Genomic DNA, 27,867 nt, shown 5'->3' with positions numbered 1-27,867 from the left:
TTTTTTGAGACAGAGTCTTGCTCTATCCACCAGACTGGAGTGCAGTAGCATGATCTCAGCTCACTGCAGCTTCCGCCTCCTGGGTTCAAGCAATTCTTGTGCCTCAGCCTCCCAAGTAACTGGGACTACAGGCATGCACCACCACAGCCGGCTAATTTTTATATATTTAGGAGAGATGGAAACCATGTTGGCCAGGTTGGGCTTGAACTCCTGACCTCGCAATCTGCCCGCCTCGGCCTCCCAAAGTACTGGTATTACAGGCATCAGCCACTGTGCCAGGCCCATTTCCTGTGTTTTGACCCCCCCAAAAAATATCCAAGGGTCAAAGACACCCCGTAAACATCCTCCAACCCCACCACAAGCCTCTGAAAGATTCTGGGCGAGGACTGTGACATGCATGTTTAAGGGAGAAGGACTGAGGCTCAGGTGAGAGAAGGACTGGCCCCCAGGCTCCCCACTGAGCTGGGTCCCATGCTGCATACCACACATGGCTGTGACCCCTACAAGCTTCCTCTCAGCTGTCACAGAGTCTCTCCCAAACAGAGATCCACCCACAGACACCCCGAATGCTGGGGATGGAGGATGCTCATTTGACCCATTTTAATAGATGTTCTACAAGAGCAATGGGGAATGTAATGAGCCCAGGGCTACGGATCCTGCCAGGAGCTCATGCCAGGTCTCTGGAGGAGGTCGCCTCGTCTGCTCTTCTAGACTCTGTGTCCCCTGAGGCACCAGTCCTCCCTGTCCGTGCCGCATTGCACTTGGCGAAGGGCTGACCTGCAAGGCAGACAGGTCGGCAGAACGACCTCCACACTGGGTTCCATCCTTCCCCTGCTACTTCACCTTCCCCTCAGGGCTTGGAAGAGGTGAGGACTTAGGAAATGGGCCCTGAGGCTAGGGAGCAGCTTAAGAGTGCAGGTAGCTGACACTAAGTTTTGGTGAATTGCCAGGAGCTGTCAGACTCTTGCAGGCAGCTGAGGGAACATTGACAAGGTCACCAGGGATGAACCAGGGCCCGGGCCCTTCCCTTACAGTTGTGCCCATCAGCAAAGGCTGCGGTTGGCCCCCTTCGGTAGACAAGGTTCAGACCCTCCAAGGGCGTAACCAAGGTGTAGATGTTGATACAGAAATTGTTGCTGCGTGCGCATTCCCTGCTCAAGTGGCTAAGTACTGTGTGTTCAAAATCTGCCCATTCCCATCTGGGACATAATTTGGGCCGTCGGGTAACCTCCCAGGAGTGTAAAAGGTTCTGGGACAGGACCACAGAAGATCCAGGGGGCTGTGCTTGGTAACCTAGGATGCCCTGGAGGAGACCTGGGTTCTTATTGGTAAGAGCAGTGGGTACTGTGATGAGAGGGAATTTGGGGGTCCTTTTCTTTACTGAAGGAGATATATTGGGGCCCTTTTCAAGCAGGTTCAGGTCAGGAGGACACAGGTGCTCCATTGAATGTTTGCACCAGTCTGGAATTCTAGTTCCCAAGGGCCTCACTTGAGTCAAGACCTTTGGAGTATGAGAGGCAGGAGCCAGAGACTGGACCCCGCTGTGGGAGTAGGAAGGCCTCGGAGAGGAGTATTTGGAGGGTCTCTCACTCAGTTTTTCTAGAGGAAGGATGATCCAGAAAGGTGAGGGTCGAGTCTAGAGACCCTAGTTTGGGTGAGGGGACAGTTGGGTTGAGGGAGGTGTGTGCAGGGTATGGGCCAGCATATCTGGCTGGTCTTGATTTTGAACCCTACCTGCATTTCATTGCTGTCAGTATTTCCTTCCAAGTTGGTTAGAGGAGTGAGGGGAGAAGTAGGGGAGGGAGGAGGGCAGAGCTTGGGGATTTTTAGCTCATACCTTCTCTCCATCCCACCTCTCCTCTGCCCCAAACAGCCCCTTCCAAGGAATGTCCTGTAGCCGTGGCTGGGGAGCCAGGGTCACCCCTTCTTCCCAAGTCCCCAGCTGGGTTGCTGTGGGACTCTGGGTGCCCTGGGTCCCCTTTCAGGCTCATGGTACAAAACCTGAGGGTGGGGACAGTAACACCCACATGTTTGGATGGGGCATCCTCACTGGACAACATCAGGACTGTGCTTGAGGCAATGAGAGCCATTTGCCAATTGGTAGGGCATTTGTCAATGACTTTGTCAGCTGGCAAGATGTGTGAATGGGGAATTCCCAATAAGGCAGTGATGTGTCAGCTGTGGGAGAATTTATAACTAGAAAGCCCTGGGCAAATAGCAATTGGAAATCAGTATAGGAAAATGTTTTAAAGTATTGACTGGAGAAATTATTCAAAGGTTACGGTTGATAATGCAGATTCAGTGACCATTACTGCTGTTGCAGATCATCAGTGCTAATGCCAATGTCGAGAATTACTACCAGTACGTCAGAATTTAAGTAAAATATAAAAACCCAACATTTGGCATCCCTCATCCCCACTGGTCCCAGGGTGCTCACACCAGGTCATCAGCAACATGGGTTTGTTCCCAGGCACTACACGGAAACAGTGTCTGCTGGGTGGTAACTCTTTATTTCATTGTCTAGAAGAAAGATGGGAGTGGGAACAGGGTGGACACTGCGCAGGCTTCAGCTTCCACTCCGGCAGGATTCAGGCTATCCGGGTCCGCAGGGACTGCCAGGTGCACAGCCCTGGCTCCCGAGGCAGGCAGGCAAGGTGACGGGACTGGAAGCCCTTTTCAGAGCCTTGGAGGAGCTGGTCCGTCCACAAGCAATGAGTGCCACTCTGCAGTTTGCAGGGGATGGATAAACAGGGAAACACCTGGAAGGGAGGAGGGAGACATCGCTGAGGGTTTCTCCCTGCCTCCCCCATGGAGCAGAACTTCCTCTCCTCAGCTTTCAACACTGAGCCGCTGGGGAGACTTGCTCTCACCCCACCTAAGTACATACCCCAGGACAGCCCCTCCCATTGAGGGAAATGTCACTGGGTCCTGCAAGGTAACAGTAAGCCAGTAAATCAGTGTCCTGGAATGGTGGCTGGGGAATAGGCCCTGGGGGTCAGTCAGGTAGGTCCCCTGAGGAATTGTCCCAAAGGACAGGGGAAAACTGACAGTAGTAAGGGGCCCCACCCAGTTGGCGGCTAAGGAGTTTAAGCACAGGAATAGCCAGTGGGGCTCCAAGATAGTCATTGGGCTCAGAGGCCATCAGGAGCCATCAGGGAACAGGCTTGGACTAGCCAGGAGGTCAATGTAACACCCTCTGGTGTCTGGAATAGTCAGAGCTGCAGAGCAACAAGCAGATGTGCTGAGGAAGGGTCAGTGGGATTAGGGAACAGCACTTTGGGTTTTTGGAGAACATTCTGGGGAACGAAGAAATAATCCCAGGGGCTCAGGAACGGAGAGTGGGATTACAGAATAGTAACAAGGGAGAGTTAGAGGGACCAGGGACAGGCGATCACACGGTATTGGACACAGGGCAAGGGAGCAGCCAGAATTTGTAAGGGAGCAGTCTCGGGCTTGGGGAAATAGCAAGAGAGATCAGGGACAGCCCTTAGGGTTTGGGAGCAGCCACAGGGACACAGAATAGCCAGAGGGAGCAAGAAACAAGCCCACGATTTAGGGAAGGGCCCCGGAAGGATCTCCCGTTGGAGGTCAGGGTCCAGGTACTCACTGTGCATTCCTCACAGCCAACAGTGTAGGTCTTGGTGAAGCCCCGGCGCTGAGCTAAGCTCAGACTGTTCCAGGGAGCCACGAAACTGCAGGTGGTGATGTGCAAGAGTCCGTCCTGCAGTTTTCCTAAGGAGAAAGCGGGGGTAACCGACAAGCAGCTTTTGATTGGCTGAGCCGCCAGGCTGGCAAAGGCCCGGCCTTCTGATAGGCTGAAATTGGGATGGTACCCATTTCCAGTGGAACCATTCCCATCAGAGCCTCGCCCCCTCGCGGTTGCTAGGCCGCGCCCCAGGGACTGGTTGGCGTGGCACAGGGCGCGGGGACGGTGCCTCACCAGCAATGAGAAACTCCTCGCTGCGGTTGTGGGACCTGTGGAAGTATCCGCAGACACTCTCCATGGCGGGGGTGTAGACGAACCGGATGTCAGCGGCATCCCCTAAGGCCTGGAACCCTTTATACATCTGTTGATGGATGAGGGGAAGTGTCTCTTTTACTGACATAATCCTCCCACTCCAGGTTCTTCCCTGAAGTCACATAGCATCCCAAGATCACAGCCAACTTTCTTGCACCAACCAGTGGCCAGAAGTTTCTGTTTTGACCAGGAGGAAGATGTTAGAAAATGCTGGGAAAGGGGCGGGAGCAGGGGATACCTTGGTCATCTTGATCTCATAACGCTGGTATAAGGTGGTCTGGTTGACTTCTGGTGTCCCCACGAACTTGGCCCTGATGACTGCAGGAGAGGAGGGAAATATGAGTCAAATGGACTGCATGAGCCAATAAAAATAAGATCATCATCATCATAATACCAGCAACGTGCATACATAAATAGGGGTTACTGGATGCCAGACAGCACACTAAGTGATTTACACATTTGTTTATTGATTCATCTGTATGTTGAGTGTCTCTCTTCGCCAGGCACTGCTTAAGCCATTTTCATATATTCATTTGTTCATTTACTCCTCAAATATTTGGGAGTGCCCAGACATTCCCACTGGCCCATGCTATGTTCAGTGTTGAGCCCAATCTCTCTCCCAGACTGCAAGATCCCATTGCAGTGGTTCCTGTACCCATCACCATTGTCCCGAATATGGTCTTCCTTACTGTGCTATAACAACTATCACCGAATATTTTTCTCTTTAACAGGAAATCAGGAGTACTAAGGGGCAGGGGTTAAAATTTTAAACAAGATGGCCAGGGAAGGCCATCCTGAGAAGGTGACATTTGAGGCAGCCACCCATGTGGATACCTGGGGGGAAAGTGTACCAGGCAGAGGGAGCAGCCAGCACACAGGTCCTGTGGTGGGCTTGGGCACGGAGTACTCAAGAAAGTGTGAGGATGCCAGTGTGGCTAAAGCAGAGGAAGAGCAGGGGCGAGTGGAATCATTCTAGAGGTAAGTGCCATCGTGAGCCCCACCGGACTGAGAGGGAAACCAAGGCAGAGTGTGTGGGCTGAGTGGGGTGAGGACTCACCGAGGTCGGAATTGCAGAAGGCCGTCTGTGGGTGGGGTGGGACACAGGTGCAGGCCCTGCTGGGGGCTATCAGCCACAGCAACAACAGGATGCCGGAAGCCAGGGGCTCAAAGGGGGCCATGGTGGGTTCTGTGGGGAAGAGGGATGTCAGGCAGGCCCCAGCCCAGCTGATCTGCTGACCTGGGCAGGTCATCCACCCCATCCTGCCCCGGGGCAGCCTATGGGGGGGATTAGGGGACTGGATTTGGGCTTCAGGGGTTGGGAAGCTTGGGGATTTTAAGGGGATTGGGGAGCCCAGAGGAATTTAGGGTTTAGAGAGTTGGGAAAGTTTAAATTATTGAGGGACTGAGTTGCGGGGTTATGGAGCTGTGGCACTTGGGGGAGAAGGGAGCTAAGGAAGTTTGAGGAATGAGGGGATTGGGGAATTCTGGAGGTTGAGGAGTTTGGGGGTGAGGAATTTGGGATTGGGGGCTGGAGGGGTTTGGAGGAGGCAGAGTTTAGGAGTTGTGTATATTAAGAGACATAGGGGGCTGGGGGAATTTAGGGAGGTTGAGGAATTTGGAGGAGGTTGGGGATTTGGGGAGCTAGGGGAGTTTGGAGGTTGAAGGGGTTGGGGGAATTTGGGGGCTTAAGGCAATGGTGATACTTGAGGAATCTGAGGGCAAAAGAAGTTTGGGGGCTGGGGAGCTGGGAAACTGGGGATTGGGGAGACGGGGGAGTTTAGGGAGCTGCAGGGGTTAGCGGTGGGGATTTAGGAGGCGATGAGGGAAAGTGCTGGATAAAGGGATTTGCGGGGGATTTGGAAAGCATTTGTGATATTAGGGGGTCATGGGTTTGGGAGAGTTGGGGACAGATGTCAGGGGTTCTAGGGAGTTTGGAGCCTCGGGGTTGGGAAAGCGGTTCCAGCCTCCGACCCTCTTCCCCCTAGACTAGCCCAGGGTCCTGGTACCCGCAGGCCAAGCTGAGTAGACAGGCATCTAGCACGGGAGTGCACGGGCCTGGTGGCCAGCACCCAAGCTACGGCCCAGCCCCAGTCCCTGCTGGGCCATCCCGGGCCCTGCTTACCTCTCGTGTCTCTCTGGGCACTGGATCTGCGGCGATGGCGGCAGGGCCTGAGCGCTAGAGGATAAATGTCCACGCTAGGGGCGGGGGTGGCAGCGGGTGCGGAAACCACAGGCCTCCAGGCTTCCTGGATGCATTACTCATCCACCCACCATCAGTGCAGAAGCCAAGGGGCGGGCCGACGAAAGGAGATACACCCTCCTCCTCTCCCACCCCCCTCCTCTCCCTCTCCCTGGGCCTCGCCCGGGCCAGCCCCCTCCCCCACCTCCACGTCAGTCACTATTCCTTCCAAGGCGCCTCAGCGGAGAGCTTAGAGGCCGCATTCCCCCCAGCCCAGTCCCCTAAAGTCTCCAGAATCTATCCAATCACCCACATCCCCCAAGCTCCCTATGGCTCAAACCCAAATGAGTTCAGCCCTTCAACATTTATTGTGCATCTACTGTGTGCCAAGCACACAAAAATCCCTTGTTTTGTATGTCTGACATGCTGGTGAGGGGTGGCAGAGAGGAAACAAATTAAATAGCAGCAGTGGAGGGAGATAAGGCAGGTGAATGGGGAGGAACACAAAATGGGGAAACTGAGGCATGGAGTGGTTAAGTGACTTATCCAGGATCATAGAGTCAGTACATGGCAGAACTGAGACTGGAACTCAGGTGGCCAGGAACCAAAGCCGGGGTCTCAAAAAACACAGGCAAATAGCCGGCATTTATATAGCACCGACTGTATACCAGGCACTCAGCCTAGTTTATCTCACTCAGAGCTCACAACAAATCTCTGAGATGGGTACCAGTTATTATTCCCATTTTACAGATGAGGAAATATGGGGTATAGAGGAACTGAAGAATTTTCCCAAGATCACAGGACATGGCCAGGATTCGAACTGAGGCTACCTGGCACCAGGATCGTAACTCAGGAGTGGCACCATCCTAGCAAGCAGGGAATGGTGCGGGTGAATGAATGAGCATTGGGAAGGGGGTGGCCATGAATGAAGATGAAAGAAACAAGTGAGTGGGTCAGTAGAAAACTAATCCCCACCCCATCCTGCCCTGCCCCTTCCCCACGGACCTATACCCCTGGTGGGGGGTGGGGTGGGGCAATCCTTGCCCACCAGCTTTTTGACAGTGCAGGAATCTTCCCTGGGGTTCTGATTAACACCCTTAATTCGAGGAGGATAGATCAATAATAATAATTGTAGTGATGATGGCAGCCGCTTATTGAGCACTTTCTGTATACTATGTGCTAAAGTGTTTGTATAAATTATCTCATTCACTCGCCATACTCCCTTGCTAATTAAGTTTGATTAACTCAGGGATGTTAGCCTAATAACAAGAACACAACAAAAACTACCAGCAGCCCTTACGGAGTGCTTACTGCGTATCCAGCACTGTTCTGGGTGGGAAGAAGGTGAGGAATAAGAAATTGCCTAATGGGTACAATGTACACTATTTGGTTGATGGGGACACTAAAAGCCCAGACTTCACCACTATGTAATATATACATACCACAAAACTGCAGCTGTACCCTCTAAATCTAAATTTTATTTATTTATTTTTTTTTGACGAAGTCTCGCTCTGTCACCCAGGCTGGAGTGCAGTGGCGCGATCTCAGCTCACTGCAACCTCCGCCTCCAGGGTTCAAGAGATTCTCCTGTCTCAGCCTCCTAAGTAGCCGGGATTACAGCCACACCACCGCCACCCCCAGCTAATTTTTGTAGTTTTAGTAGAGATGGGGGTTTCACCATATTGGTCAGGCTGATCTTGAACTCCTGACCTCAGGTGATCCACCCGCCTCAGCCTCCCAAAGTGTTGGGATTACAGGCATGAGCCACCGCACCCAGCCTTCTAAATCTTTTTTTTTTTTTTTTTTTTTTTTTGAGACAGAGTTTTGATCTTGTTGCCCAGGCTGGAGTGCAATGGCAAGATCTCGGCTCACTGCAACCTCCACCTCCTGGGTTCAAGCAATTTCAAACAATTCTCCTGCCTCAGCGTCCTCGGTAGCTGGGATTACAGGCACATGCCACCACGCCTGGCTAATTTTTGTATTTTTAGTAGAGACAGGGTTTCACCATGTTGGCCAGGCTGGTCTCAAACTCCTGACCTCGGGTGATCCGCCCACCTCAGCCTCCCAAAGTGCTGGGATTACAGGCGTGAGCCACCGCATCCAGCCTAAATCTATTTTTTAAGAAAGCACTTGGCCGGGCATGGTGGCTCACACCTGTAATCCCAGCACTTTGGGAGGCCAAGGCAGGCAGATCGCTTGAGCTCAGGAATTCAAGACCAGTCTGGGCAACGTGTTGAAATCCTGTATCTATTAAAAAAAAAAAAAAAAGCACTGTTCTAAAGTCTTTTTACAGACATTATCTCATGTAGTCAATCCCGATTGCCTCTTTGTTCATTAATGTTAGTTAAGGAAGAGATGTTAAGTCAATAATAACAACAGTACCCAACACTTCTTGAGGATCGAGGCTTACTATATGCTCGATACCATGTAGAGCATTTTTCCCAAAATAACTAACTTATTTCTCACAATATCCCTGTGAGTTAGATATAGCTCATGTTCTCATTATACAGATGAGGAAACTTAGACACAAAAGGGCTGAGTGACCTACTCAGGAATGAGAATGAAGAAATGGCTCTGTTGTGGGGAGTTGGGGGGGGACAAAAACAGGGAGGAAGGGAAGTAAACCAAACAAATCTGTAGGAGCTGATTGTGAAAGTGGGACAGTGAGAGTGAATGAGACGGGGCTGAGTAACCTGGTGCCTCCGAGGGAGAAGTGAGGGCAGGGAAAGTTCTGCCTTGGCCCCTCACTGACTCTGGTTCTGACGCCAACTCTTTGAAACCTGAGTCAGCACAGAGTTTTGCCGACTGTTTACATGAGGAATCGTGTGGACTGGTTATTGTGTGGTTTTGAAATGCAGAGTGGGAGGGGTGTTCATGGAGGGGTGTGTGACCATGTGGGAAGCTGGATGGGTGTGGAGGACCATGGGGGTTCAGGGGGCATGTGCAAACTGGACACCTGACAATGCCCACAGCATACCAGGTGCTTGGGTCTCATTGTGCTCTTTGTGCAGATGGGGAAACTGAGGCTCAGAGAGGAGTGTCCTTCATGGCCTTAGGAAGAGGAAAGGCCAAGATTCAGACCTAGGGCTTTCCAGGAGCTCCCAGAGTCAGAGTTCAAAGCACTCTGCACACACCCATGTATGGGCGCACACACATATACAGAGCGTTGTGCTCAGGTTCAAGTCCAGAGGAAACAAAGACAGTCAAGGAAAAGAGGCACCTAGAAACCTCAGGGTTGTTGGGGGAGGTATGGGTGTGTACGCACAGCTCTCTGGTGTGTTGTGTGTCCATTGCTAAGAGTCGAGCGTGTGCCTGTGTGTTTTGTGTGTTGCTTCTGGGAGTTATCTACCAGCCTCGGCAAAGCAGGTCTGGGTTGCATATGTAACTATGAGTGCATTATGCACTTCTGTGTGCTGTGCGCACGCCTGGGTGGTACTGTATACATCCGCCTCGGCATCATTTCCCTGGCCTGCTGCCCAGAGATGCCCCAAACCCCCGTCCCAACAACGTGCCTCTCAGCCCACCTCATAATGACGCCAGTCATTTGGGAAATGAGGAAGGGGGGTTGCAGAGGGAGGCCTGAAGTTCAATCGGTCACCCTGAGTCTGCGGGCTTCCTGTGCCTGTCGGGAACTGGGAACCACCACCGCCCCAGCAGCCCCTCCGGGAATGCCATCTCTCTACCTTGTCAGCGAGAGGGAGGGTCACCAGAGGGGCACTGTGCAGCTGCGCTGTGGGGGGGAGGGGGGGAGCAGGGAGCCTGGGGCCGTCCAACCTGGTTTCCTCTACCTCATCCGGGAGCGGGGGAGACTTGAGGTATCCCTCTCGCCTGAATGTGTGACTGTGTATGTGTTGGGGTGGGGATGCCCAGGAATGTTTTCTGCAAACTGAGTTGTGGGTGTCTCTGGTTGTGTGTAGCCTCTCTGTATTGTATATGTGGCAAGGCATGTTGTGTGTGTGTCTAGATATACTTTTTGTGTGCCCAGGAATGTGGCGTGGGTTGTTACGGGTCCCAGTGGTGATGTGAGTACCTAGAAGTGCATACACCTCTGTGTGTTGTGTAGGACCTTATTTGCTGTGCATTTGCCTAGGGGTGTTGTATGTGCGCCTGTGTGTTGAGTACGTGCCCGGTTTTGTGGAGTGTGCCTGTGGAGTTGTGTGTGTCTCTTGATTGCACGGGTAATCTTTTGTGTTGTGTGTGTTCCCCTGACAGTGATGTGGGTTTGCGTGAGGGGAGGGAATCTGGGTGTGTGCCCAAAAGTATTGATAGTGTGCTTAAGGGTGTCGAGTGTGTGCTGCCCAGGAGTGCTGGCTGCTGACCCACACTCTGGGCACCTGGCTGGCTGAATGACTGTGTGGGTGTCTGTGCTGCCCCAGAGCTCCATGCGCTTTGAGCCTGTGTTGGCCGTCAATCTCAATGTGCACTGGCATCTCTGGGTTTGGCGATGTACATCTGAGTTCCAAGGGCTCATGCCTCTCAGTAGTTTATGTGTGCAGGTGAGGCTTACATACAAGGTTGGGCTGAGGGGTTCAGTCACTACGTGCTCATCCCCCCACCCCACACACGCTTGCCTCACTATCATCCATCCACTGTAAAAACAAACTTTCTTTTTACCGGAACAGTCCCCCACGCTCATGCCATGCCTCTGGCCGGGAAAGCAGGGGCGGGACGTCTGGAACTTGGTGGTGGGGTGGAGGGAGGGACAGACAGACAGGGCTCTGGGTTCAATTCTGGGCCCAGAGGTGGAGACACTGTGTGACCCCCAGCTGCTGCCTGCCTGTCTCTGACCCATGTGTCCTGGGAAGTGGCTCATAATGCAGTTCCCACTGGCCGGGATCCCCTCAGTACCACCCCACCCCTGGAGGTCACCCTTTCTGCCCTGACCATGTGTCCTCTGCCTTTTTCCCACCAGCTCAGCAGCACAACATACCCTGTGGTTGTGAAGATGGGGCACGCACACTCTGGGATGGGCAAGGTGAGTCTCTCACTGGGCTGCGCATAGGTAGATGTGTATTTGTGCAGTGCACACCAGTCATTCTGTGTGATCGTGTGTCCTGGGGCGTCATTATCTATCAAGTTGGTGCAAAAGTAATTGCAGGTTTTGCCAGTTCTTATGGTAAAAACCACAATTACTTTTGCACCAACCTAATAGATTTTTGTTTTCTCACATTCAGCTGACCCCATCGACCCCTTTTTTCCTCCTGCATTCAGCCAATTTTGTGTGTATTTTGCTTCTGTCTCCAGCATTGTGTCTGTGTGTACATGTATGCCTGTGCTGAACACACATGATGTGGTATGATCTTTTGTGTTCCAAAGTCTCGGGGTCCTGTGTGCTTTACATCCATCTGATTTTGTCTGTGTGTATGTGGAAAGTAGACCTGTAATTTGTTTGTGTCCAAGTTTCTGTATCTTTGCATGTTGTGTGTACAACTGATTTTGTGTCTGGATGCCTATATTAGTATATTGTATATACACAGTTTTTTCACAGCTTTAGTGAGGGATAATTCACACACCCTACAACTCAGCCATTTAAAGTAGACAATTCAATACTTTTTGGTATGATCAGTGTTCTACACACCCAACTTTGTGTCTGTGTGTACACGTACAAAACAGGAGACGCACGATCATGCCTGCTTGAGCGCCTTGGCATGTCCACCTAATTTTTGTGTACTCACCTCACCTGTGTGTCATGTGTACATGCTCCCCCAGGCACCCCCACTCCCCACAGCTGCCCTATCCTGACCAGGCCCTGATCCTTGCCCTCACGTCCACAGGTCAAGGTTGACAACCAGCATGACTTCCAGGACATCGCAAGTGTTGTGGCACTGACCAAGACGTATGCCACTGCCGAGCCCTTCATCGATGCCAAATATGACGTGCGTGTCCAGAAGATTGGGCAGAACTACAAGGCCTACATGTGAGTGGAGAAACTGAGGACCCGGGAGGGGTCCCCTGCCTTGCCCCATGCAGCCGAGGTGCCTCTGAGCCTCTGTCCCCTTGTTCCCCAGGAGGACGTCAGTGTCAGGGAACTGGAAGACCAACACTGGCTCTGCGATGCTGGAGCAGATCGCCATGTCGGACAGGTGGGCAGCCCAAACTCAGGGTGTGAGGGGAAGGGTGGGTGGGAGCGCAGCAGCTCAGGTCAGAGACTGACAGGCTTCCCCGCCCTTTGTCTTGGCAGATACAAGCTGTGGGTGGACACATGCTCAGAGATTTTTGGGGGACTGGACATCTGCGCAGTGGAAGCACTACATGGCAAGGACGGAAGGGATCACATCATTGAGGTGGGAGCACCCAGGGGTAGGTGGGGCAGAGGGAGGAACAGCTGCCAGGCAGCAGCAGTGCGAACGGAAGCACTCCATGGCACAGAGGTCCTCAGCCAACAGCAATGTGCTTGGTACACTGTAAGGTGCCTGGCAAACTTTCGAAGGGGCCATCCCTTGCAATGGCAGAACACTCAGTAAACTCTAGACTGAACTTGCACATCCCTGGTGAATAGCAAAACCCTTATTAGATTGTTAAGTGCTCTGGGAATTGAGACATCTTGGTGAATGACAATGCACTTAGTAACCTTTATTCTGTGAACTGGACCAACAGCAAAGCATTTTGGAAAGGACAAAGTGCCTAGAAAACCATGAAGCAGGGATCGGCAAACATTTTTGGTAAAGGAGCAGACGGTACATATTTTAGGCTTTGTGGGCCATGCAGCCTCTGCCGTAACTACTCAACTCTGCAAAAGCAGCCATAGATGATACGTTAAACAAAATAGGTGCGGCTGTGTTCCAAAAAACTTTGTTTATGGACATTGAAATTTAAATTTCATGACATTTTCGCATGTTATAAAATCTTTCGAATTTTTTCGACTGTTACAAAATGTAAAAACCCATCCTTAGCTCATGGGTCACACAGAAGCAGGTGGTGGACCAGGTTGGGCTCGCAGGCCCTAATTTGCCCAGCCCTGCTCTGAAGCACCTTCTAAGCTGTAAGGTACCTTGGAACAGACAAACCTTCCTCACTGTGCACAATCAGTGCCTCAGACACTGGGGCTCAGTGGTGGCCATGCCCTCGGCCGACTGAAAGCACAGTGTTACTGCTGCCTCAGGTGCGAGGCCTGCCTCTCCCCTCAGGGATCCTTTCCTTCCCCCAGGTGGTGGGCTCCTCCATGCCGCTCATTGGTGACCACCAGGATGAAGACAAACAGCTCATCGTAGAGCTCGTGGTCAACAAGATGGCTCAGGCCCTGCCCCGGCAGCGACAGCGGGATGCCTCCCCTGGCAGGGGCTCCCACAGCCAGGTCAGGCCCCTGGCGCTGAGCTAGTGGCTTGAGCTAGTGTGGGGAGGCCGGCCCTGGGTCATACTGTGCCATGAAGCTGACAATCTGTAGGCTCACAGCATCACCTTTGCACACATGTGGCTGCGATTGCCAATTGTTTAAAACATTGATAAGCAGCTGCTGCCCTGACTTCCCTGAGCACCTCCCTGCCCTGCCCCTGGGAACAGGTCCCCCACCCCACAACCCAGCGTACCCTCAGCTCAGCCACAAGTGGGGCAACACCCAGCGCACAGGGAACCTGTGTCATCATTGGCTGATGCTCCACTGGCTGGTAACTATTTTTAACCTCTCCTGCTCCATTCCTCTGCCACAGACTCCCTCCCCAGGGGCCCTGCCCTTGGGCCGCCAGACCTCCCAGCAGCCCGCAGGGCCCCCGGCTCAGCAGCGACCCCCACCACAGGGTAAGTGAGAGGCTGGCGGTCTCAGTCCCCTCCCTCAGCCCGCCATCTCTTACCCGCTCACTCTCACGTGTGCTCACTCTCTCTCTCTCTCTGTCCCCCAGGCGGCCCTCCACAGCCGGGCCCAGGCCCCCAGCGCCAGGGACCCCCATTGCAGCAGCGCCCGCCCCCGCAGGGCCAGCAGCACCTTTCAGGCCTTGGACCCCCAGCTGGCAGCCCCCTGCCCCAGCGCCTTCCAAGTCCCACCTCAGCGCCCCAGCAGCCCGCGTCCCAGGCAGCGCCGCTGACCCAGGGTCAAGGCCGCCAATCCCGGCCAGTGGCGGGAGGCCCCGGGGCGCCTCCAGCAGCCCGCCCGCCCGCCTCTCCCTCTCCCCAGCGTCAGGCGGGCCCCCCACAGGCTACCCGTCAGACATCCGTCTCCGGCCCGGCTCCGCCAAAGGCCTCTGGGGCCCCACCGGGCGGGCAGCAGCGCCAGGGCCCGCCCCAGAAACCCCCAGGCCCAGCCGGCCCCACACGCCAGGCCAGCCAGGCGGGTCCCGTGCCCCGCACTGGGCCACCCACCACGCAGCAGCCTCGGCCCAGCGGCCCGGGCCCCGCTGGACGTCCCAAGCCACAGCTGGCCCAGAAACCCAGCCAGGACGTGCCGTCACCCGCCACCGCCGCTGCAGGGGGACCTCCGCACCCCCAGCTCAAGTAAGGGGACCCCTACAGCAGCCCCCGCCTTGCTGCTCACAAAGCGGGCCCCTGCCCCAGTAGAGTAGCCCTAGCTCCCTTGCTCCTCAGACCCAGGTCCTATGCAGGGGTCCCACGAACTCTCTCCAGCCTGAGCCAAGCCCTTCCCCCAAGCTTTCGCTCCTCCCGGCCCACCAGAGGCTCCACACCCCCACCCCAGGAATTTGGTGCTAGAATCCCATAGAAACTGCCCTCTGTTCGAATTCCTCCTCATAGGCCCTGGGAAAGTTTCCTCCTCCAAGGCCTCCCAGGCACCTGGCTGACCCACCGTCTGCAACTTCCTGCCCAGCCCAGAGCCTTCCCTGCCAAACTGGCCCTCCCCCTCCCAACCCATCCCTAAAACTCCTGGCCTGAGTCCTAGTCCTCCTATCATCTCGCTCTTCCACTCCACCCTCATACTTTTCCTCCTTCTCCACATCCTTCTGGCCCATCTCAGTCTCCCTGAGAATCATCAACCATCTGCTTCTTCTGGTCCATTCCAACTCCCACTCCAGCTCAGACGTCCTCCCTGCCCCACCCAGTTGCTCTGCCTTAGGCTGACTTGCCCAACAGCCTGTCCTTGGTCCAAGCCCTTCCTAGGCCCTCCTGGACACCTCACCCTTAGACTGGAAACCTCCCTGCTCATCTTCCCCTTTGTATCAAACTAGCCAAGAATTCAGAGAAGCTTCTGCCCAGGACTCTTCCCATGAATCCCACACTTCACCCTGGATCCAAGTCCTCCCAGCCTGTCCCAGATCTCGCCTCCCTGGCCCAGGACTCCACCCACTCCACCTGAGTCCTCCCAGCCTTGAGAACCTGTTAGGGTCCAGGCCCATGGTGGCGGGTGGGGAGGTCACAGGCACAGCCCCAGAATCAGAGGGGCAGGGCTGGGGCCGGGCCTGGGGTAACGTTGTGTTTCTCTCCCCTTCCTCCCCTTCCTCTTCCCCCTTCCTCCCACGCCTCCACCTTGTCTCTCTCTAGCAAATCCCAGTCTCTGACCAATGCCTTCAACCTTCCAGAGCCAGCCCCGCCCAGGCCCAGCCTTAGCCAGGACGAGGTGAAAGCTGAGACCATCCGCAGCCTGAGGAAGTCTTTCGCCAGCCTCTTCTCCGACTGATACCCCACACTGAGAACCCCAAAATCCCTGGGCAACCCTTCTCTGGGCCCTGAATCCATTTCTCACTTTTGGAGTCTCCACATCCCTTGAGAACCCATCTCCCGGTTCTCCAAGATTCCACCTCTCATTCCTCAAGATCCCTGAGTACCTTGAGAAACCTGACTCCTCCTGGCCCTAAATCCAGTTCTCACATGTGGAATCCCCAAGTCCTTTTAGAACCCCACTCCTGGTCACTTCAAGATCTACTTCTGTTTTAGGACCTCCAGATTCCTGAAGACCTCCGACCCTGGTTTCCCCAGAGGGCCTTTTCCTTCCTGGAAGTGCCCAAATACCAGGCAACCCATTGCAAAATCCCTTCCTGGAGCCCTGAAGTTCCTGGAAAACCCTATTTTTGGTCCCAAATCTCTCCAGCACACCTATTTCCCATCAGAATTTTCCAAATCCTCAAGAAACCCCTACTGTTGAGCCTCTTCCCATGGATCTTCCATCCCTCTGAAGATCCACATCTTCAAATGCCACCCAACACCAGCCCCCTCAACCTCATTCAATACCTTGGGAGCTCCTCCCACTTCCAGGACCCCTCGGTTCCCCCAGGGACTCCCTCCCCAGTTTCCTGCCTCTGACAGCTGTCTTTAAATATGCAAATTCCACTCATCTTCCCAGAATCCTTTGCACACGGAAGGCCAGTGGTCTCCGCTTCCCCACCTTTGCCGTGATGTCTGTGTCTGTGACTGACGTGGCCTCCTCTTGTGCCGTGCTTGGCATATGTGGTCCTCGTTCATCGTGCCGCCTGTGGTGATGCGTGCAGTGACGCTGTTTATGTGGTCCGCACCTCCCCCTGACCTCCACTCCTTGCCTGGACTCATCCCACCCCTCAGCGGCTCTGAACCCCAAGAGAAGAGTCGGGAAACAAAATAAACAAGCAAAGGCCCAGCAGAATTCTGTGCTTCTTGGTGAAGAAAGAGGGGAGTCCTTGAATGGCGGGGGAGACACAAAAGGGACCCCCCAAAATCCACATGGGGTGCTGGGAACCCCAAAATCCAGTGGAAGGCACATCGGGCACAAATTCCAGAGAGGTTCTGAGTGGAATCCCTGCCACAAATCCCAGCCATTGGAGATGGAGGAGCTCCCAAAATTTAGAAGTATCCCCAAAGCCAAGAGGAAACCGAATGATGGAGGAGGCAGGGGGCTCAGTCTTTGGGGGGACCCCAATTCCAGAAGAACTGGAAAAGCACATGGGGACCCCCCTCATCTCCCAGGGTGGGGAATGGGGGATCCTGAGGCAGCATCAGGGCAGAGACGAACATTGATTGGCTGGTGGGCTAGGCTCCTTGGCGTGGAGGGCTGAGACTGGCTCCCCGGTGGCTTGGGCGGGGCCTAAGGCACAAGGCGGGCTGCGCTGAGTAGGCAGGCAGGCAACTCATCAGCCTGGGTGCGGTGCAAGGAGGGTTCCGAGGCACTCCGCTCAATCTTGGGGAGTGACCGTTGCAGCAGCTCAATTGTGGCCAGGATCTGAGGGCAGGTGGGGGTGAGGAGGGGTGTCCAGAGCCCTATGGGCATCCCAACAGCCCCAGGCCCCAGCTTCATGGGGAAACACACACACATACACACACACACACACACACACACAACCTCTGAGCTTTCACATTCACATCTGCCTCCATCTCAGTCTTCCTCCATCCCAGAGTCACCCACCCAAAGTGTCCAGCCCTCCTACCCAGCCCACCTGGGGGAAGAGGGGCCGTTCCTCCCGCTGGAACTTGAGGCAGTCAGACAGCAGGCGCCGCATGGCCTTGGGGCAGTTGCTAGAGATTTTGCTGAGGTCCGGGGACAGATAGCCACGGCCCACCATAAAGATAATCTGGGGGCAGAGGGGGGCAGGAAAGGGGTGATCTGGGGTCAGGGGCTGGGAGCCCAAGGAATTTTGTATTGAGGGGCTTGGGAGGTTTATTTTTAGCAAACTGGGGTACTGTCAGTATCGGGGCCCAGAGGATTCTCCATCGCTGAGGACTTGGGAGGATTCTCTGCTTTCAGAACAGAGGGATTCAAATTTGGTGTTCAGGATTGTAGGTATCTGGGGCTCAGAGGATTATAGGCCCACGAGTTTCTAGGAGGCTTAGGGACCTGGAAAGTACTGAGTCTCAGGGAAACATGGAGTTCTGGGTCTGGGGGAGCTTGTACTTCTGTGCGGGTCTGAGGCCTAGAGGGTTCTAGGTACCCCGGCCCTGAGGCCTGCTAGATACCTGAAGGCCTAGGTGACTGTGGGTGCCTGTGACTATTCCAGAAGCACAAAGGGGCTCTGTTTCTGGGGAGAAATGGGATGCTGGGAGAAATGAGATCTGGGGGATTTTGAGTACCCAGAGCAGAGGACTATAGGCGTCTAGGGATACAGAGGGCTTTGGGGTATGTGGGGGCCTTGGGGGATTCTAGGTATAAAGATTCGGGGTATTCTGGACTTCGAGGATTTTTGTCCCAGAGGGCTGTGGATGTGAGAAGAGGGAAGTTGGGGTAGGGGAGACCCAGAGAATTTATTATAGGTGTCTGGAGCCCAAGAGATTCTGGGAGTCTTTATCCCACAAAATTTTAGGTTTCTGGGGAAAGGGTAGCATTCATCAGTGCAAAAAGGAGGGGATGTGGGGTATGGATGCCTGAGGGGATCCCTCAGCCCAGGGAACTGTGGGTAAGGTGTGGGGCTCACCTGGTCACGGCAGCCAATGTGGCTGTAAGGCAGTGAGCCAGTCATGAGCTCGTAGAGCACAACCCCGTAGGCATAGACATCTGACTGGAAGCTGTAGGGGTTCGGGTCCTGCATACGGATCACCTCAGCTGCCTACAACAGGCCAGACCAGGCAGGGGGACCACAGAGGTCAGCAAATGGCTGGTCCACAGTCCCAGATCCCACTGGCCACACAGCGTACAACTCAGAGCCACTCACATGAGGTGGGACGTGAGGAGTCCAGACACTCACACCTGGCACAGGCATCCCCGTTCCCACTCAGCCCCACACACCCCAATCCTGGAGCCTACATCCCCACGTACCCCCCATCCAGCCTGGCCCAACTCACCATCCACAGCACAGAGCCTGAGGGCTGCTCCAAGGGCTGGGCCCCGCTCCATCGAGTCTTCACTGTGGCCAAGCCAAAGTCACCGATCTTCACCGTGAGCCCCTCATGTAGGAAGATGTCCGCCAGGGTCAAGGACCACTACAGGGACTCCTAATAGCCATGCCTCTCACCCTGCCTGGGAGGTTCCTATTGGTGCCCTTATACCACTCATCCCTCTGATCCTGACCAGGAGCCCCTTAATATCACACCAACTACCTACAACCTTGACATGGGCAGGGAATGCCTGCTAGTGCCCCCCACACTCAGCCCCGCTGTTGACTTCTGAACAGGAAGCCCCTCGGAGGGCACCCGAACTCACTATGCCTCTGATGCTGACCATAATGCCCTCCACAACTGTCACACATCAGACTCTAACCAGAGTTCCCAAGAACAGTACCTGAACCAGCCACACCTCTGACTTCAGACTAACAGGCTGCCATTAAAGCCCCCTGACTGGCCACAGTTCTGCCACCTGGCAAGGAGCTCTGGGACACATGCCCCTCTTTTGTAATTCCCAGAACCCCCACAAGAGGCATCCTTCTAAGCCCTTGCGCCCCCACCTCAACCCCAGTCCAGGGACAGATACTGTTAGACTTGAGATCTCGGTGGATGATGTTCTTGGCATGGAGGTAGCTGTGGGGGTGGAGGCAGGTGGTGGATTGGCTGGGGGTTACCTCATTTCCCCCACCCTTTCCCCCCACCCCTCCCCAGGCTGGGAGGCTCACTCCATGCCCTGGGCAGTCTGCCGGGCCACATCAATGAGCTGGACCATGTCGAAGCGCGTGTCGGCCACATGCAGGTGATGGTAGAGGCTGGAGCCTTCACACCACTGTGTGATGATGGCGAATCCTGGCCGGGTCATGAAGCCCATAAACAGCAAGATGTTGACATGTCGCGTCTTCCTGCAGGCAGGGAGGGCAATGTCAGAGGTGGGGAGGAAAAATAGTGACTGTCACTTACTGTGACTTACTGTCACAACAGGAGTGGCACTGTTCTTTACCTTCTTCGGTCATTCATTTTCACCCTGTCTTTTGGGGCACTCAGGACCACAGCATTGCCAGATTTCATGAATTTGTGAGATGTGTTTACTGGGCTATGATTCTCTGCTGTGGGCTTATATGCGGAGCTTCCCCATCCGGAGCTTCCCCATCCGAGTCTCCCAACAAAAGCAGGAGGGAGGAATTGCTGCCCCTCCCCCTCCCTGCCTACAGCAGCATTTCTAATCATTAACATCCCCCACCCCTCTGACTCTGACCATTACCTGGGTCTGTGACCATCTCACAGATGAGAAGGTAGAATGCCAACCTTCCTCATTGATGTATCAATATAATATGGATAGATGCAGGATTAAAATATCGGTGATATGTGATGATTAGAGCCTGTTCAGCACCATGAGAAGCTTAGAGGTAAAGAGCTTGGAGTCTGGACTCATCTTCAAATCTAGGCCTCACCAGGTACTCACTGTACAACCTTGGGAAGGACATTTAACCTCTCTGGGCCTCAGGTTCCTCAACTGTAAAACTGATCATTGTATTAGCTACCTTATTCTCTGTAACATAATTGTGCCCATTTGACAGAGAGGAGAAGCCCATGCCGGCGTCCCCCGGGTTGGTAGAAGCTATCCAGTACTACCTGTAGTATATAGGTATACAGTACTATACTACATAGTAACTATAGCAGCAAAAAGGAGACACCTGGCTTTCTTAGCATGACTAGATGAATACTGTATTGATTACATATTATAGCAATTATAAAAATTAAGCAATGATTAGATTATGGTGATGATAATATTGTTTAAATCAAGGCATTAGAATTAATGAATAACAAGAACCAACACTATAAATAGAACATTACCGTTGTAGTCCAAGCAGAGGGGAAGGAAAGATGCAAGCCTTCCTGGCAATGTGGTAACGAGAATGGTGGCCCACACCCAGACCCAGTTCGCAGCGGCAAATAAGAAGACCCACATTTTGGAAGCAGAGCCATTCATTAATAACCCAAACAACTGCATGATCACAGGTCCTCTAAACATACCCATTTCCCAGAGGGGAAAGGGACGCCCTTCAGAAAGAAACAACTTCTGATGATGGTTTAACAACACAAACACAGGTGATGTCCAGGAAGCACTCCAAGCATGGCCTCTTCCCAGAGAGGTGCCAAGGCCGGGCCTGCCACTCCCATCCACGCAAATGTGCCACCTCACCTGAGCACCTGCATCTCATTCTTGAAAGCTTGGGCCTGCTCAGCTGTGGGCTGGGACACCTTGAGCACCTTCACAGCCACATCGCCATGCCACCGCCCTCGAAACACGGTGCCAAACGAGCCCGTCCCGATCCTCTTCAGCAGCTGCACCTCACTGGGTGGTACTTCCCAGTAATAGCCTGAGTCCCGGTACCCCAGGTTCTTCTGTGGGCCAGATGGGTGGCATCTAAGAGGCCTGCCCACATCCCTCATCCCACATCACTCAGCCTTGGTGCTCCCAAAAGGATCTCCCTCAAGCATACCACTTTCTTCTTGTCATCGGCCAAGGACTTCCGCTCACGCTGCTCTGCTGGTGACTTGGAATGTGGGGACTTCCTCCCCGAGGACACGCTGGCTGGGCTGGGGCTCCCCCGGGGGGTTCCATCACCACCTCCTCTACTACTGGCAGCTGCAGTTGCAGAAAGGATATGAGTGGAGGCAAGTGGGGCAGCGGGGGTCAGGGTGTAGGCACGGGGGACTCACCATCAGTGCTGAAACTCTGGCCAGTGAGCTAGAAGAAGAGGGACAGGAGTCAAAAAGAGGGCATGGAGGCCAACAGGAATGGCTCTCCCCTCTGCCCAGTGGTCCCTGGCATTGTTCCCCACAGCACCAACCTGGATGAGGTTGGAGTCCATGGGGGCCGTGGTGCTGACCATATGGACGTTGGGAGTGGATGTGGAGCGGATGCGCTGCAGGGGGGCGTTGGCCGGGGCAGGGAAGGGGAAGTGCTCCGGGTCACAGTGCTGAGTGTGGGGCCTGCCAGGTGAAAGGCTGTGAAGTCACTGCCAGGAATCAGAGAACCAAGAAAGCCCCCACTCCACCCCCAGCCATAAACATGCATTTAGCTCACACAGAGCGAATGTCCACTGGCAGTACTATTATTCATTGCTTCAAGAAACATTTATTGAGTGCCTGCTGTGTGCCAGATACCATTCTAGGTGGTGGAGATAAAACTGTAAAACAAAATAACAGTTCTTGCCCTCGTGGGGCTGAAATAAAAAACAAATATATAATATGCCTGATGGTGATAGGTGCAATAAAGAAAAATAGTAAAGCAAAATAAGGAGACACAAAGTGTTCCTAGAAAGTGTCAGGAAAGGATTCTCTGAGAAGGAGGTGACATTGGAGTAAACTCCTACAGGCAGGATAGCAAGCCACACAGATAGTGGGGAAAGGGGAATGTACCATATTTTATAATTATATATTATAATTACATGTACTCTTCAAATGTTATATAATACATATCATCTATATTAAAATAGCAATAGTTTAAAGTATACATATTACCATATTCTATGTTATATATACGTTATACACGATATATGCTAAACATATTGTAGTTACAAAAATATGTTAATGTTCCCTTCACTATCCTGAAATGAAACTCAAAGGTAATTAATGCATATACACTCATAATTTAAAATAATATAATACCCTAACTTTATTTTATGTATCATATAAACATGTATGATGTTCTACATTATATAACATTATGTAATACAACATGATACAATAACATAAATATACCATAAAATATGCACATTATAAAATATATATTAGAGCAATAATATATTTTAATATAGCTATAGTTTTGTATAATATTTAACATAAAGAAGCAATAAAAGGGAAGTAATTTATGATAAAATAATACATATTTCAAAATGGAAAGGCTTGAGTATGGTTATACTAGAAGAATTAGCAAAGTAGTTAGATGCTTATAAATATATTTATAATTAATAATAAAAAGAACTGATTATTTACACTATACCAGATCCTGTTCTAGGCACTGAACATGTCTTAACTCATTTAATCCTCAGCAGAACCTTATATGGTAGAAAGTATCATTATCCCCTCTTTACAGATGAGAAAACTGAGGCCCAGAGAAATCAGGTGACTTGCCCAAGGTCCCAGTTTCATGCCCTTACTCACACTTGTAGGTGCTCAATAAATGTTTGTCAAGTAAACAAATGAATAAAGTATGGCTTGTGGTCTACAAGAGTCCCCAGATCTTTTTCTCCCCCAGTAGCCCTTCACCTAAGGCACCCCTACCTGGGACCCTGGGGGGTTAGCAACTCATTCAGGGGGCGGTTCGAGGGAGCCTCATGTTGTCTGGAGCCTCCGGACAAATCCTGGACACTGTGGTAGAACCTTGAGGGCATGAAGGGTATAAAGTAAGGGGACACAGGTCAGCTGTCTGTAAGGGCCTTGTGGCTGGGTCTCTGTGCTCCCCATCCCCCCACCCACCCCAGGCTGGGCTCACTGTTGGCGGTTGGTACTCATGTCAACACAGACTGTGGGGACCTTGGAGGAACAATGCTGGTGGAACTTGTAGCCACAGGTTTGGCAACGGAAGCCATGGAACAGAAACTTAAGGCAGAAGTCACAGAATGCCAGGCTGAAGAAGGTCTTCCGTACCTGATGCCGCAGAGCAGGGAAGTTTAAGACCTGGTCAAGGATACTCCCCACCATGATCCGCCCCCACCGTCCACCCTGCACTCACAAAATTGTGCATGGTCAGCGGGACATCTTCAAGGACCTCGACAATGAGCTCCTCGCCATCCAGGGGAGCAATGGCTGTGTCCCAGGCAGTGACTGTCTTTCGTCTGCAGGGGGCATGGAAAGGAATGAGTGGGAGGGTGGGCAGGGGCCATGGTGAGGCAGGGAACCCCCACAAGTCCCTCCAAGCCTGCTACCCACAGGGTCATGTCTGGCAAGTTTAATTCTCATCATAGCAACTCTAGGAATTAGTCATTATCCTTGCCCCCACTTTACAGATGGGAACAGGCTCAGAGGGATAAAATGACTGGCCCTGGGCCACAAGGGTAATGAGAGGCAGGACGGTGTGAAGAGTCCATGCTCTGAAACGGAAGGGGAGAAGCAAATGAAACTAAACAACTACATCTTAGAAGCGCTAAGCCAGCCCCCGAAAAGGGGGCTGAGGAGGCACTGAAACAACAAATAAAGTGCACTGTGTGAACTGCATAAAAAATTAAGGAACCCCACGAGAGAGGAATAAATAAGGTCAGCAAGACCCAACTCAGCAGACAAAGAATGGGGAAAATGAGGAAGAAGACAGCTGATGAAGTCATGACATCGTGAAAGGACAAAATAGATGAAATCTGGGAGGAAGTGATGGACCAGGGTGAGGACTTGGGGGTCAGGGGAGAATGAATTGGTTGACCTTACAGGCCAATGAACCAATGAAGTAACAAAACAAAAAAAGGATGAACTCATAGATTACTTGAACTACAGTAGTCCTCCCTTATCTGTGGTTTCACTCTCCACGGTTTCAGTTACCTGTGGTCAACCGGGTGGGAAAGTATTAAATTGAAAATTGCAGAAATAAACAATTCATAAGTTTTAAATTGCGTGCATTCTGAGTAGCATGATGAAATCCTGCACCATCCCACCCAGGATGTGAATCATCCCTTTATCTAGAAGATTCACACTGTTTATGCTACCACCCATCACTTAGTAGCCTGCTCAGTTATCAAACAACTGACTCAATATCATAGTGGCTGTCTTCAAGTGATCGCCATTTTACTTAATAATGGCCCCAAAGCACAGGAGTAGTGTTGGTGGCAATTCGGACATGCCAAAGAGAAGCTGTAAAGTGCTTCCTTTAGGCAAAAAGGTAAAAGTTCTTGACTTGAAAGCAAAGAAAATCATATGCTGAGGTTGTTGAGATCTACTGTAAGAAAGAATCTTCCATCTTTTTTTTTTTTTTTTTTTTGAGACAGAGTCTCGCTCAGTCGCCCAGGCTGAAGTGCAGTGGCGTGATCTCGGCTCACTGCAAGCTCCGCCTCCTGAGTTCTCGCCATTCTTCTGCCTCAGCCTCCTGAGTAGCTGGGACTACAGGTGCCCGCCACTACGCCCGGCTAATTTTTTTTTTTTGTATTTTTAGTAGAGACGGGGTTTCACCGTGTCGGCCTGGATGGTCTCGATCTCCTGACCTTGTGATCCACCCGTCTCGGCCTCCCAAAGTGCTGGGATTACAGGCGTGAGCCACCACGCCCGGCCGAATCTTCCATCTTTGGAACTGTGAAGAAGGAAAAATAAATTCATGCTAGTTTTGACGTCATACCTCATATTGCAAAAGCGATGGCCGGAGTGCATGATACATGCTTAGTTAAGACGGAAAAGGCATTACATTTATGGGTAGAAGACAAGAATAGAAACATGTTCCGGCTGATAGCAATTGGGTTCGGTGCTATCTGTGGTTTCAAGCATCCACTGAACACGTACCCTGCAGATAAGGGGGGACTAAAGACTAAGGGAAGACTAATGGAAGACTCTGTGATAAAGAACAGAAGGAATCAAATGACTGAGGAGGGGATGGGAGGTGGGGCACCCAGTGGGTGGGCGTGGGGCTGCCACACTCACCCCTTGATGAGTCGGTAGACCACACAGCAGTCCTGATTTAGACCCCGCACCTTCAGGGCCTTGTCTAGAGAGTCGTAGACACTCATGCCATCCCGGACAGTCACCTGTGTGTATGTGCAGATGTAGGGGTCCTCATTGCCCAACAGAGGCCACAGTTGATGTTCCCATCCTTTTGCAAAGGCCTCCCCCAACCGTTGTCACCCTTTTGATTCCAGAGTTACAACTGGGTCCATCCACAGCCCCTGCCATTTCGCTTCCATGACTCACCACCGTGCGTTGCTTGTTGGGCAGGTACACTTTGACGGTGCCCACTGCCCGGGACGGCTCGGCCCCATTGGCAGGGGGGCCCCGTGGTGGCTCCATGGAGCCTTAGACTTTGTCAAGATGGGCTGAGGTGGGGCTGGGCAGGTGCCATGGGGCTCCTACAAGAAGGCAGACAGAATTCAGAGGTCCAATAATGATAGTCTGGAAGCAAAGTGGCAGGGGACAAAATAAAATTCAAAGTCCAGGCTACTGTCGCCCCCTGCAGCCTAATTTTCACATGACAGCCCAAGAGATCCTGCTCACATCTGAAGTCCTTCTAGTTCCTCCTCTGCTCAGACCCTCCTGTTGCTTTTCTCACTCATGAGTGCCAAGGTCTCAGCTTCACTGCACAGGGTTGGGGGGGAGAGAACAAGGAAGGGGGACAGAGCATACTGTCCTGGAGGGTACAGGAGCACAGAAGACTCTGTGCTGGGGACCAATGGGGAAGTCAATACACACTGCACTGAGCTGTCAGGTACATAAGAAGCACGAACAGAATGTCCTGGTTGTTTTTTTTTTTTTTTTTTCTTTGACAGAGTTTCGCTCTTGTTGCCCAGGTTGGAGTGCAATGGCACGGTCTCAGCTCACTGCAACCTCCACCTCCCAGGTTCAAACCATTCTCCCACCTCAGCCTCCTTAGTAGCTGGAACTACAGGCATGTGCCACCACGCCTGGCTAATTTTTTGTATTTTTAGTTGAGATGGGCTTTCACCATGTTGGCCAGGCTGGTCTCGAACTCCTGACCTCAGGTGATCCACCGCCTCAGCCTCCCAAAGTGTCCTGCCTTTTTAACAGAGAACGGGGGAAGTGCCAGATACTCTGGTGAGGGAGGAGTCGCAGGCAGGGTGATGGGAAAGAGAGGATCATGAGATATTGCCCTTAGTGTGGGGAAGATGGAGGTTGTACCAAACATATCCTTAAAGGGCACTGTGGACATCCCTAAGCCCTGGGGTGTAATGTTGATGTTAGGACCACAGACACCGTGTTAGGTGGCTAATGGAAGTCCCAAGACTTTATGATAAGGAGTTCATGGGTGGGGGTCACTACATACTATGCGGAAGGGAGATGTAACAGGTGTCACTAGAGACTGTAATGGGGAGAAGGGTGGAAATGGAAATGACCAGACATCGAGCCAAACTGGGGAGGTAATGGTGGATCACCAGACACTGTCATAGCAAAAGGAGAAGGAAGGTATGGTGTTGCGGGGAGAAAAATGGAGGTAAAGAGGGAGCTCCAAAATTCTCCTTGACAACCAGTGAGGGGGTCACAGGCACATTACTGGTGTAAACTGAATGGGGGATCATGGAAGGCGGTTACAGAGGCGAGAATCCTGACATTCTCCCTCCCCAGGGGGTCAGACACTGATCCAGAATAAGGAAACCGGGGAGTGAACCCCGTTTCCACACACTCCCCGCAGTTGGTAAGGAAAGGTCATTGGACACCTTAGGGGGTTTAAGACGGAATCCCGGCACCAGTAGGTAGGGTCCCGCCTACCAAAGGGCTTCCGGCTCTGCGCAGGCGCAACACCACTAGCAGCGGGCGAAACCATCACCCGCAGCCTTGCCCGCCTATTCCTGTTACCCACCCCACCCCCGCTGTCGACGATGGTCTCGCCCCGGGTCAAACCACTCCTCCGGTTCCGGGCGGGGGACGCCGGGGCCCGGGCGCAGCCATCCTGGAGCTGAGCTTTCGGTCTGGGCGCCCTGCCCGTGCCCGGCAGCCGCTCCAGAAACCGAGCCCTCCCGGGTCCGCCCTCACCTGTCACGCCGCTACAGCCACCGCCGCCTCCATCTTGGGCCTGTCTTCTTGTTTCCTCACAGAGTCCGCCTTCGCCGTCTCTCGGACTCTCGTTATTGGCACTGCGGGACTCATCCTTCCACTCTTATTGGATCAAGGTCACGTCTGTCAAGGCAAGACCAACGGAATGTGAGTCGTGTTCCGGATTAGGAGGGGCAGCCTGAAACGTCAAGATCGGGGGCAAGCTCAAGTCCCGACTGGCGCAGGCGCAGTTGGGGCAAGACCTGCGTGCCTAGGGCTTTAACCTCAATAGTGGCATAGACGAATAAAGCAGGACTTTTTA

At 52.8% G+C, this 27,867-nt stretch overlaps 3 protein-coding genes across 5 annotated transcripts in view; 1 reads left to right on the top strand and 2 right to left on the bottom strand.

Moving 5' to 3' along the window:
- SYN1 (synapsin I) overlaps positions 1 to 16,243 on the top strand; it is a gene marked incomplete at its 5' end in the record, with an annotated part of 48,720 nt that extends 32,477 nt beyond the window's left edge. The window contains 8 exons of the mRNA XM_011982873.1: positions 11,110 to 11,172; positions 11,972 to 12,114; positions 12,206 to 12,280; positions 12,379 to 12,481; positions 13,345 to 13,491; positions 13,844 to 13,931; positions 14,033 to 14,621; positions 15,659 to 16,243. Coding sequence (XP_011838263.1) covers positions 11,110 to 11,172; positions 11,972 to 12,114; positions 12,206 to 12,280; positions 12,379 to 12,481; positions 13,345 to 13,491; positions 13,844 to 13,931; positions 14,033 to 14,621; positions 15,659 to 15,686 — 1,236 coding nt within the window. The remainder of the gene's footprint in view (positions 1 to 11,109; positions 11,173 to 11,971; positions 12,115 to 12,205; positions 12,281 to 12,378; positions 12,482 to 13,344; positions 13,492 to 13,843; positions 13,932 to 14,032; positions 14,622 to 15,658) is intronic.
- On the bottom strand, positions 2,492 to 6,324 carry TIMP1 (TIMP metallopeptidase inhibitor 1). Of its 3 annotated transcripts, none has more exons than XM_011982854.1 (6): positions 6,141 to 6,324; positions 5,076 to 5,204; positions 4,257 to 4,336; positions 3,941 to 4,067; positions 3,604 to 3,732; positions 2,492 to 2,759 (listed from the first exon to the last, which is right to left on the bottom strand). In XM_011982854.1, exons 2-6 carry the CDS (start codon positions 5,194 to 5,196, stop codon positions 2,677 to 2,679), a joined length of 540 nt encoding a protein of 179 aa, XP_011838244.1. In that variant the 5' UTR covers positions 5,197 to 5,204; positions 6,141 to 6,324; the 3' UTR covers positions 2,492 to 2,676. The 3 variants fall into 3 exon arrangements, with proteins under 3 accessions (XP_011838244.1, XP_011838243.1, XP_011838242.1); XM_011982853.1 differs by having other exon boundaries at positions 3,608 to 3,732; XM_011982852.1 differs by lacking the exon at positions 6,141 to 6,324 and adding an exon at positions 6,025 to 6,132 and having other exon boundaries at positions 3,608 to 3,732.
- Positions 16,244 to 16,683: 440 nt separating the features above from the next.
- Positions 16,684 to 27,579, bottom strand: ARAF (A-Raf proto-oncogene, serine/threonine kinase). The gene is made up of 17 exons (XM_011982850.1): positions 27,546 to 27,579; positions 26,052 to 26,216; positions 25,752 to 25,906; positions 25,485 to 25,588; positions 23,602 to 23,704; positions 23,362 to 23,516; positions 23,151 to 23,249; positions 21,716 to 21,857; positions 21,585 to 21,612; positions 21,365 to 21,510; positions 21,064 to 21,266; positions 19,586 to 19,762; positions 19,445 to 19,493; positions 18,822 to 18,938; positions 18,455 to 18,586; positions 17,483 to 17,617; positions 16,684 to 17,268 (listed from the first exon to the last, which is right to left on the bottom strand). Exons 3-17 carry the CDS (start codon positions 25,845 to 25,847, stop codon positions 17,134 to 17,136), a joined length of 1,821 nt encoding a protein of 606 aa, XP_011838240.1. The 5' UTR covers positions 25,848 to 25,906; positions 26,052 to 26,216; positions 27,546 to 27,579; the 3' UTR covers positions 16,684 to 17,133.
- Positions 27,580 to 27,867: the final 288 nt, after the last annotated feature.

The sequence above is a fragment of the Mandrillus leucophaeus genome, unplaced genomic scaffold (assembly GCF_000951045.1).
Source record: "Mandrillus leucophaeus isolate KB7577 unplaced genomic scaffold, Mleu.le_1.0 Scaffold243, whole genome shotgun sequence".
NCBI lineage: Eukaryota > Metazoa > Chordata > Mammalia > Primates > Cercopithecidae > Mandrillus > Mandrillus leucophaeus.
The sequence above is the reverse complement of the archived record's forward strand: the minus strand, read 5'-3'. Positions and strand labels throughout refer to the sequence as shown.

Coding starts and splice junctions, on each gene's coding strand:
- TIMP1 (XM_011982852.1), bottom strand. CDS start 6,052: ATGCCTGTCTACTCAGCTTGGCCTGCGG. Junction 5,205..6,024: donor CTACTCAGCTTGGCCTGCGG/GTACCAGGACCC, acceptor TCTTCCCCACAG/AACCCACCATGGCCCCCTTT. Junction 4,337..5,075: donor CTTCTGCAATTCCGACCTCG/GTGAGTCCTCAC, acceptor CCTCTCCTGCAG/TCATCAGGGCCAAGTTCGTG.
- ARAF (XM_011982850.1), bottom strand. CDS start 25,847: ATGGAGCCACCACGGGGCCCCCCTGCCAATGGGGCCGAGCCGTCCCGG. Junction 25,589..25,751: donor CCAACAAGCAACGCACGGTG/GTGAGTCATGGA, acceptor ACATACACACAG/GTGACTGTCCGGGATGGCAT. Junction 21,511..21,584: donor CCAGAGTTTCAGCACTGATG/GTGAGTCCCCCG, acceptor CTGCAACTGCAG/CTGCCAGTAGTAGAGGAGGT.